Source organism: Nicotiana tomentosiformis, chromosome 5, assembly GCF_000390325.3.
Source record: "Nicotiana tomentosiformis chromosome 5, ASM39032v3, whole genome shotgun sequence".
NCBI classification, from domain to species: domain Eukaryota; kingdom Viridiplantae; phylum Streptophyta; class Magnoliopsida; order Solanales; family Solanaceae; genus Nicotiana; species Nicotiana tomentosiformis.
Window position 1 is genome coordinate 135,372,444 of NC_090816.1, and position 11,514 is coordinate 135,383,957.

At 35.5% G+C, this 11,514-nt stretch overlaps 1 protein-coding gene across 4 annotated transcripts; it reads left to right on the forward strand.

Moving 5' to 3' along the window:
* Positions 1-368: 368 nt before the first annotated feature.
* Positions 369-10,610, forward strand: LOC104111666 (TMV resistance protein N-like). 4 transcript variants are annotated; one of them, XM_070175416.1, is made up of 6 exons: positions 369-970; positions 2,181-3,267; positions 3,973-4,263; positions 8,364-10,151; positions 10,294-10,414; positions 10,565-10,610. In XM_070175416.1, exons 1-4 carry the CDS (start codon positions 468-470, stop codon positions 9,981-9,983), a joined length of 3,501 nt encoding a protein of 1,166 aa, XP_070031517.1. In that variant the 5' UTR covers positions 369-467; the 3' UTR covers positions 9,984-10,151; positions 10,294-10,414; positions 10,565-10,610. The 4 variants fall into 4 exon arrangements, with proteins under 4 accessions (XP_070031517.1, XP_070031518.1, XP_009619704.1 ...); XM_070175417.1 differs by having other exon boundaries at positions 10,319-10,414; XM_009621409.4 differs by having other exon boundaries at positions 10,294-10,610.
* Positions 10,611-11,514: the final 904 nt, after the last annotated feature.

Genomic DNA, 11,514 nt, shown 5'->3' on the forward strand with positions numbered 1-11,514 from the left:
TAAAAGTCATTCAATTTTGTGTTCATTACCCAACAAAACTGAGAAATACTTTGCTGGACGAAGATTTCGTCAACCTCAGTAGAAAATTAAAATAGAAAAAGAAATCCAATCAATGGGGTCCTTTTGCTTTGGCAGAGAAGAGAGAGAGGGACGTTTGTGTTTGTGCTTTGGAAGCAATAATTCAATTCAATGCATCCACTTGTACTTTTAGCTGTCCATTGTGTATATACAGTGGAGTATTGAAGGAATTTCCTACTTCCTTAAATGTTACAGCATGCATCAGTTGACTAGGTCCAATACCAATAATTCTATGGAGTAGAGCCCATCTCACACAAAACTTTCTTATTTGAAGTGCTAGTAGCTAGTTGTATATTTCTTTCTCTCCTATTATCATCCGTTGATCTCTTACCACGGCTACAATTTATCCACATATACATTTTTTTCTTTTCAAATAATTAACTAAATCAATGGCATCATCTTCTGCTTCTATGAGTACTTCACAGTTTCCTCGGTGGAACTATAAAGTCTTTCTAAGTTTTAGAGGTGAAGATACTCGAAAAATATTTACAGGTCACCTCTTCAAAGGCTTGAAAAACAGTGGAATATTCACGTTTCAAGATGATAAAAGGCTAGAGCATGGCGCATCAATGTCAGATGAACTCTTGAAAGCTATAGAACAGTCTCAAGTTGCCCTCGTCGTGTTCTCAAAGAATTATGCAACATCGAGGTGGTGCTTAGATGAGTTAGTAAAGATCATGGAATGCAAGGATCAATGTGGACAGACTGTCATACCAGTCTTCTATGATGTGGATCCATCACATGTTAGGAACCAGAGGGACAACTTTGCTGAAGCCTTTGACAAACATGAAATAGGCTATAAGGATGATGATGAAGGAATGCAAAAGCTCCAAAGATGGAGGAATGCTCTAACTGCTGCCGCAGATCTAAAAGGATATGATATCCGTGATGGGTGAGTTAAAAACACATAGTAATTTCTTATAATGAAAAAAATGAAATACCACAAAGAGAGGGTTGCTCAAGTACTAAGCACCTCCAACTCTAAACCATTGGGTTGTGGGTTCGAGTTACCATAGAAGCAAAGTGAGGAGCTCAAAAGGAATAATTTTCATTCAAATGTGGTTGCTTATGTGAAGACTACATATTCTACTATACAAAAAGATTCTGCACATCAAAAATGAGTTAAACAGACTAGAAACTAAATAAATTTATCATATTAACAAAATAAAAATTAAAAGGTGGAAACTTAATCAATTTATTTTTCTGAGAATACTGCTTACACAATCTAATTTCATTGATTGTCATTTAGATGTTTTTTTTCTTGAAAAAAAGGAATGATGGTTGTTATTTATGTTTCTATCAGTCAGAAGGTATTGTTCCTATCAATATAATTAGAGAGAATAAATAAAAAAATATCTTAAGCCACGTACATTTTTCCTTTATTTCATATTAATTATTTATTCTATTTTTCTTTTTTCTTATTCAATTTTCTTGAAGTAAACCAGGTTGAAATTTGTAGCCCTAAAATAAGAGCAACACCAAAAACAAATTAACCAAAAAACGAAAAAGAAGGTGCAAAGTTGAAGCACTGCTCTAACTGCTACGCAAATCTAAAAGGATAGACATCCGCCAAGGGTGACTAAAAAATATATGCAACAATTATTTTAAAATGTACTTTAGACGTCCGAAATGTTTTACTGTATACAACAACAACAACAACAACAACCCAGTATAATCTCAGAGGATTGTTGTTGTTGTTGTTGTTATATAAAATAGACACCCGCCAATGTTTTATTTTATAATTTCTGTAAAACAGAATGATAATTTACTAATATATTTATATCAACAAGAAGACACTATTGTTCCTATCACTACAATTCCTCAATAACATTCTTGCACATATGATATTTTGATTGCTCCTGCAAGCCGTTTGTTTTATGTGCGCAGTCTTTTAATTATATCTATGCACTTTAACAATATTTAGTAGCTAAGTTGGTTGCCAATTCACCTAGTTAATGAGAGTTTGATTCCCCACCTTGTAATCTTTTCTCCCATTTCTCCTACCCCTATGTAATTAAAATAATAATAATAATATTTATGAAATGCTTACTAATAAATGCCTTTCTTACATTTATCCACAATTAATCTTCTTATTTTTGTAGGATTGAAGCAGAGAATATTCAGCACATTGTCGACCAAATTTCCAAATTGTGCAATAGTGCCACTTTGTCTTCTTTGCGAGGTGTTGTGGGAATAAATACTCATCTGGAGAAATTAAAGTCCCTACTTAAGGTAGGAATCAATGATGTTCAGATCATATTGGGGATCTGGGGCATGGGCGGTGCAGGGAAGACGACAATAGCAAGAGCCATTTTAGACACTTTATCTCATCAATTTGAAGCTTCTTGTTTCCTTGCGGATATTAAAGAAAATGAAAAAAGACATCAATTGCATTCTTTGCAAAACACCCTTCTCTCTGAATTGTTAAGAAGAAAAGATGATTACGTCAATAATAAGCATGATGGGAAGTGGATGATTCAGGACAGACTTTGCTCTAAGAAGGTGCTAATTGTGCTTGATGATATAGATCATAAAGATCATTTAGAGTATTTAGCAGGTGATCTTGATTGGTTTGGTGATGGAAGTAGAATTATTGTAACAACTAGAGACAAGCATCTGATAGAGAAGAATTATGTAATATATGAAGTGACTGCACTACCGGATCACGAATCCATGCAATTGTTCAATCATCATGCTTTTGGAAAAGAATTTCCAGATGAGCATTTTAAGGAGCTTTCATTGGAGGTTGTAAATTATGCTAAAGGCCTTCCTTTAGCCCTCAAAGTGTGGGGTTCTTTGCTGCATAACCTTGGCTTAACTGAATGGAAAAGTGCGATAGAGCACATGAAAATTAATTCTAATTCGGAAATTGTTGAAAAGCTCAAAATCAGTTATGATGGATTGGAGCCCATCCAACAAGAGATGTTTCTAGATATAGCATGCATCTTGCGAGGGGAAGAAAAAGATTACGCCATGCAAGTTCTTGAAAGTTGTCATATTGGAGCTGAATACATATTGTGTATTTTAATTGACAAATCTCTTGTGTTCATCTCTGAAAATGATCAGATTCAAATGCATGACTTTATAGAAGATATGGGTAAATATATAGTGAACTTGCAAAAGAATCCGGGAGAACGCAACAGATTATGGCTCGCCGAGGATTTCGAAGAAGTGATGACCAATAATGCAGTAAGTAGGCTAAACAATGCAAGAGTATTTGATTTCTAATTTTCATATTCCAAAGACATATAGGGCAGTCAATTTCAATTATTTGTTCATCTTGCTTCATACTCTTGCAGGTACGTCATTTTAGTTGTTTGCTTTAGTTAGTAGCTAGGAGAAGCAAAAGTAATATTAATTGCCTAATTAGTAAAACAAGACATTAATTGCCTAATTCCTTAAGTAGCCTCTTTAATTTATGTTGCCTAATTCATTTTTCTTATATTTTTAAGTGATGGATTAGTCTAGTAGACACTTAATCTGTTTGATCCAATTTCATTCTTTGGATTAACTTGAAAATTTTATGATATGTTATTACATAATAACTCAATCAGAGATTCACTTTACCATTTTTTTTTTAATTTTAAAAAGTTACTACTACAATTTATTGGTATTGTTTCAATTGCAGTTTCTTTCTATCCCAACATGAAAAGCTTATAAACATGACTCTAATGAACTTCTAAGAAAAATGTATTATTAGAAGATAGAACTATAGAATTAATTGCACAAAGTATTTCTTTGAAGTAAAATCAGTATTTCTTTAAAAAGATCTAATTAATATTGTATCTCAAAACTTTGGCACTACAAGGAGTGAGAAAGTAGTCATATTAGCAAGTGGATTTTATACAACATTTAAAATTATACTTTGTAGACTAATGATCTTCTTCTTACCAGGGGACCGCAATGGAAGCAATCTTTCTTACTAATTTCAATTCTGGTAGATTACGCTTTAGCAAAAAGGCCATGAAAAATATGAAAAGGCTTAGGATATTTAACATTAGTGAAAAAATATTTAATGAGAGGTCGTCGCCCCGTTATGCCATTGAGTATCTGCCCAACAACTTGCGTTGTTTTGTGTGGGAAAGCTATCCTTGGAAGTCATTGCCATATACATTTGAACCCAAAATGCTTGTTCACCTTGCACTCTCGGACAGTTCACTGCATTATTTATGGATGAAAACAAAGGTACAATAGTTGAGTTCTATTTTATTGCCATTTATTTCTCTCTAACTATCGATCTTTGTCCTTTAATTTAGTGATAATGAACAAATATTATTACTTTTGACACATATTATTTTAGGTACTTCCTTTTTTTAGCTAGTATTATGATGCATGTCTTTAATGAACAGAAGTTACTCGTTCTGGTCCATAATAAGTGACTTTTTTGTCTTTCTATTTTGGTCCAAAATAAGTGACCTTTTACATAATCAAGAAGGAATTAATTTTGTTTTTCCAAACTTTGCCCTTGTTTACAAATCCCAAAATGTCAAGTTAACAATATGCTAATTTATTTTTGAGATGATAACAGTTTGCTATATTCAAAAACACAAAGGCTGTGCATGCCATAGTTACATAGTGAATAACAAAAAATATACATCAATTTATCTAACTTCTTACAAAGACCCAAGAACATCTATTATAGCTTCCGAGTCCGCTATGTATTCCAGTTTACACCAAAAATAAAAAAGCAGTAGGCAATTTATTTTAATCTTCTGAATTGAGTTAGCATTGTCTTCAAAACATCTTGAATTTCTCTCATTCTAAAGCATCCACCATATGCATGCAGGAATCATACCCCATCTCTTCTTCTCACTTACAGATCTTCTTCCCTTGTTCCAACATGACAACATTTCTATGGTGTTGTTGGGCATGACCCATTGAATCCCTGTTAGTGCTATAAATATGTTCCAAACCTGAATAGTCACCGAACAGTGCAGAAAAAGGTGACTGTTGGTTTCTTCCTCCCTTCCGCATAAGTGACATTTAGAGCACAAAGATATTCCCCTTCTCCTCAAATTATCCTGTGTTAAACAAGCCTTTCTAGCAACCAACCAAACAAAATATGCCACTTTGTAGGGTATTCTTACTTTTCATATGTGTTTCCATGGCCAAAGATCAATCACAATATTAGTTTGATTAAGCATTTGATAAGAAGACTTGACTGAGAACCTTCATGAGCTGTGCCCGAACCACCACACATTGTCTACGTCCTGATTGACCCCAGTGAATTGATTGAGTTTATTGTAAAAATCTGCAATTCTAGTGATTTTCCAATCATCTAAGAGTCTTCTATAAGTGAGATTACATCCTTGAGCTGACCAAACCTCATTCACAGTGGCCTTTTGCTATTGATTTATTGAGAAAATGTCTGGGTACATTGTCTTAAGAGGCTTCTGTCCCAACCAATTGTCTTCCCAAAAAGAAATGTTTTGTCCACTACCCACTTTATAGCTGATTTTGTTGCTGAACATTTGCCAAAGATTTCTGATTGTCTTCCAGACACTAACCCCATAGGTAGTGTTTACTATCTTTGTTTTCCAGGGCCCTGCCTCTCCATACTTGTCTTTAATTACCATCCTCCATAATGATTGGTCTTCTGTTGTGAATCTCCACAGCCATTTCATGAGTAAGCTTTGGTTTTATTTCCTCAAATGTTTTATTCCCATGCCTCCCTCACTCTTTCTAAGAGTGACTGTCTTCCACTTAACTAAATGAAACATTATTCTTTCTTTGTTGCCTTTCCATAGAAATTTTCTCCTTAAAGCATTCATTCTCCTTTCAACTTTTGGAGGGATAGGGAACAAAGTCATCATATAAGTAGGAAGGGTATCCAGTACACTATTGAAAAGCACTAGCCTGCCTCCTAAAGAGAGATATTGACTTTTCCACCTTGCTAGTTTCTTTTCGCATTTCTCCAAGACCCCATTCCATATATCAATGGATCTACACTTAGCCCCCAAAGGTATACAAAGATATATAGTTGGAAAAACACCAATTTCACCACCAAGAATCCCCGCAAGTTGCTGAATTTGCCGAGGTTCATTAACCGGGAAAATTAGGCTTTTCCCACAGTTAATATGAAGCCCTGATATGCCTTCAAAGATTGTAAGAATAACTCTCAGCATCCTTATCTGGTCTATCTCTGCATCACAAAGAATAATGGCATCATCTGCGTAGGGGAGATGTGATATCTCCAAACTTCCACCTTGTCTGTTGTTTAGCCTGAAACCCCTTATCCAATTATTCTGTTGCGCTGTGTGTAGCATGTTGTTAAATCCCTCCATAGCTATAATGAACAAAAAAGGGGATAGAGGATCCCCTTGCCTCAATCCCCTGTGTGAGGGAAAGAAACCTTCAGGCGAGCCATTAACCAACACTGAAAATCTGGCAGTGCTAATACAAAATCTGATACAATTGGTCCATTTTGTACCAAACCCCATCTGTCTCAGCATGTTTATTAAGAAGTCCCAATTAACGTGGTCAAAGGCTTTTTCTATATCTAACTTGCACAAGATTCCTCGCTTCTTCTCCTTCAATCTAGAGTCAACACATTCATTGGCAATAAGAGCAGCATCCATGATTTGCCTTCCTTTAATAAAAGCCATTTGGTGTTTGCCAATCAGCTTAGAGATCACTAATTTAAGTCTTTCAGCCAAAAGTTTAGAGATAATTTTATACACACTACCTATCAGACTGATAGGCCTATAATCCTTTAATTCTTTTGCCCCAATTTCTTTGGAATTAAAGCTATGTAGCTGGCATTTAGGCTCTTTTCAAAGAACTCCTGACTGACTGTGAAAATTCTGAATAACTTGCAATATGTCTCCTTTAATGGTATCTCAACAATTGGAATAGAAACCCATAGTAAAACCATTAGGATCTGGGATTTTATCAATAGCACAGAGTTTGAGGCATTCATGCACCTCTTGTTCCCCAAAGGGTCTTTGAAGCCATTCTTTTTCTTCATCAGTGATTGCAGGACCGTCCACCATGTTAAAGTTTGGTCTCCAGAATTCAGACTCCGTAAAAAGATGCTGATAAAACCTTACTATCTCTCCTTTAATAGCAGCAGGATCTTCCAATGTTATACCATTAACCACTAATTGATCTACGTTGTTGTACCTCTTGTGTGCATTTGCTTTCCTCTGAAAGAATTTAGTATTTTTATCTCCCTCTTTCAACCACAAGGTCCTAGACCTTTGCCTCCAAGCGATCTCCTCATTTTTTGCCACCTCTTCAAATTGCATGAACAAGTTGGCTTTCAATAAAACTTACTCTTCATTCAAATTTCTCTGCTCTTGAATTGTATCCAACTCTGAGATCTGATTAAGGATATTGATCTTGATGGACTCCAAATTTCCATGCTTTGATAGATTCCATTCCTTTAACTTCCCTTTTAAAGCTTTGAGTTTGCTTGCCAGGATATAGTTTGGTCTGCATGCAAACACAAATAAGTCCCATCAAATCTTCACTTGTTCATTGAACCCCTCTACTATTTCAAATCCTATTTCAAATTTGAAAACTGGTGGTTAGGAATATGCTAATTTTAATTAAGGGTAATTTAGTCAAAACAACTTTTATTTTTCTAGGCGTTAGTATTTTTTCTTAAGGGGTGTGCCAATGACCAAAGTGTCACTTATTATGGACCGGAGGGAGTATTAATTAATAAGCTCAAATTAATGTATTTCCATCTCAAAAGAAATTATTGTATTTTATATTATTTGGGGTTGTTCTCAGTATTATTGTAAGATCTTTATGTCCTTTTTTTTTTCCAAATCTTCCCATCATCATTTTAACTAAGAAGCTCAATTTAAGAACTCATTCAATTATTTCTCATAGTAAAATTAGATTCATATGAATTTCATCCTAGATTGTATATAGTGTGATGGAAGGAATACTTATTAGTAAAACAAAAAGAGTTCATTATGTACAATTATTTTCTAGAATAACATATACGCTTTCATACATTGCTTCCGGATTTAACATATGGGTTTCCCCATTTTATATTTCATTTCTTTAAAGCACTTTATTTCTCTTTGCTACAGGTTTTTTCAATCATTTTATTCAGTTTCTGAACAAGTAACTTCCATATATAAAAAAAATAAATTTCTAATTTCGCACAAAATAATGTGTTGGCCCTCATAATTCAAATGCTATCATTCATTTGTTGTCGAGGGATTAATAAATGGAGTACTTTTTAGGAACGGTAGGTCATTTGATGCCCACACATACAAATGAAAAAACAAAACAAAAATAGGTTCTCATTCTATTTCTGTTCTGAACAGCATTTGCCGTCTCTACGGAGGATAGATCTCAGCGGGTCTGAAAGACTGATGCGAACACCAGATTTCACAGGGATGCCAAATTTGGAGTCTTTGAATTTGGAAAACTGTAGTATTCTTGAAGAGGTTCACCATTCCCTGGGATGTTGCAGCAAACTCATTCAGTTAAATTTGAGTTTGTGTGCAAGCCTTAAGAGGTTTCCATGTGTTAACGTGGAATCTCTTGAATATCTGAGTGTAGCATGTTGCTATAGTTTAGAGAAATTTCCAGAATTGCACGGGAGAATGAAGCCAGAGATAGAGATTGACATGCTCGTCTCTGGGTTAAGGGAACTACCATCATCTATTTTTCAGTACCAAACTCATATTACCAAGCTAGATTTGAGCGGTATGAGAAACCTTGTAGCTCTTCCAAGCAGCATCTGTAGGTTGAAAAGTTTGGTTAGTCTAGATGTGCGGGGTTGCCCAAAACTGGAAAGCTTGCCAGAAGAGATAGGTGATTTAGACAACTTGGAGAACCTTCAGGCCAGTGATACTCTAATTTCACGACCTCCGTCTTCCATCGTACGCTTGAACAAACTAAAAATCTTGAAGTTTTGCAACTTCGTAGGTGGAGTGCACTTTGAGTTCCCTCCTGTGGCTGAAGGATTACGCTCATTGGAAACTTTGAGTCTCAAAGACTGCAATCTAACAGATGGAGGACTTTCGGAAGATATTGGATCCTTATCCTCTTTGAAAAAGTTGAATCTCAGAGGAAATAATTTTGAGCATTTGCCTCGAAGCATAGCCCAACTTGGTGCTCTTCGAATCTTGGACTTAAGAAATTGCAAGAGGCTTACACAGCTGCCAGAATTTCCCCCTGAATTAAATGAATTGCGTGTAGATTGTCATATGGCTATGAAAAGTATCCATGATTTAGTAACAAAGAGAAAGAAACTACAGAGGGTGAAACTTGATGATGCACACAATGATACTATATATAATTTGTTTGCACATACCCTGTTTCAGAATATCTCTTCCTCGAGGCATGGCATCTCTGCTTCAGATTCCTTGTCCGAAAGTGTGTTTACCATTATTCATCCTGAGAAGAAGATCCCAAGTTGGTTTCTCTATCATGGAACGGATAGTAGTGTATCAGTCAATTTGCCTGGAAATTGGTATATACCTGATAAATTCTTGGGATTTGCTGTATGTTACTCGGGCAGATTAGTTGACACCACAACTCAATTGATTCCTGAATGTGATGATGGGATGTCGTGGATGACCCGGAAACTTGCTTTATCCAACCATTCAGAATGTGATACCTCAGAATGGCATACAGAACGTGCTATTCATTTTTTGTTGGTACCTCTTGCTGTCTTATGGGATACATCTGAGGCAAATGGAAAAACACCAAATGACTATGGAATTATTAGGCTATCTTTTTCTGGAGAAGTGAAGGAGTATGGACTTCGTTTGTTGTATAAAGAAGAAGCTGAGCTTGAGGCCTTGTCACAAATGAGGGAAAATAACAATGAACCAACAGAATATCGCATGGATATAAGGAGTAGCAGATCTGACAATAGTGAACACCATGACTCCGTGACCGATGAATCCAGTTGCTGTCGCTGTCGCATACTCTAATAACATTAGAAACAAAGGTCACATTCTAATGAAAGTAAGTTGCAAGTTTGGAAGCCCTTTGCTCTAAAGCCGGTGGCATTGCCTATGAAGAACATATGGTTCCTTTGTTTGTAGCAGAATAACAAGACTCTTGGCCTGAGAAAGCGATTCGCGAGAGAACTTGCTTGGGTATGCAATAATCCATTCTTTTTAAATCTACACATATCTATACTATATACTGGTCTTTTATTAGTAAAGGTGACGTGACACCTCTCTTAGACCAGAATAGTAGTCTTGTGAAATGATATCACATCTTCGCCTTTGCTGACAGGTAGACTTTCAAAAACCAATTGCAGATGAATGTTGGCGAAGCAAGAAAGCTGTGCCAAAATGGATGGATGAAAGAAGGCTTGGAATTGTTCTTCCTTTGGATGTAGAGCTCAACTAGTCTTGTATACTCTCCATCAGAAACTGATGTTCACCTTTTCACTTGCAAAATAATTTTCATCTTAAAAAAACCTGAAGTTTCTTACACACTACATAACTTTAAATATTGCTTGTCGTAATGATCATGCTCTAACTTTAGCAATACACTTTTGCAGGGCCATTTTCATATCTATACCAGGTTAAATGTGGAGGTTCAGTTTAGTATAGGGGGAGTAAAATAGCATCTTAAATTTCTAATGATGCAATTAATTACTTTCAAACCAGATATTTGAATAAAAAATCTTGATTATCTATATGTCTCACCAGAATCCATTTCGGATGAGTATAATGTTTTACTTATATTCATAAACCAAATCTTCATTTATCTGATTTACCTCGGTGATAGATCAAAAAGATGATTTGTTTATAAAAGTTTTGCATCTTTTCAACGATATATTATGTGATTTTTAAAAAATTTGATCTTCATATGGAATACACACGCAATGCGCTTGCCCAAAAACTAGCAAAACAAAATAAGTAAGAGCTATTTTTAAGTTAAAATTCTTAACAAATTATAGCACTTATGTTATCAAAATTAAAATTAACGGTTATCCACACAGCCAGTGGCGGAGCCACATGCACCCAAGGGGTGTCAACCGACACCCCTTCGTCGGAAAATTACATTGTTTAGCTCGGTAATTTAAAAACAAATATGTATATATACTATATAATGACACCCCTTGACTTCTTGGTGAGTTTGTTTCTTTATATTTTGACTACCCTTAATAAAAATTCTAGCTCCACCACTGCACGCAGCCACACTTGTTGTTCATATCAAAAGATCAGTAAAACTTATACCTTATAAACACATTTCCCTATTATCATTTCAAGATAAGAAAAGACAATAGAAAGAAGGGGTCGTGATAATATCATCTACGTCTGTACTGTTCTTCGTTGAGTATATCCGATAAGACTTGACCAGCTCCTCGCCACTCGAAGGTACCATAGCATGTCGAGAATAAGAAGGGACATACTCAATATGACCACCCCCTTTGTTGGGAGCTTGTCGCCCTGCTCTTCGAGTTTTGACTTACAAGTATCTGTTGGTTCACCACTTCTGCACGTG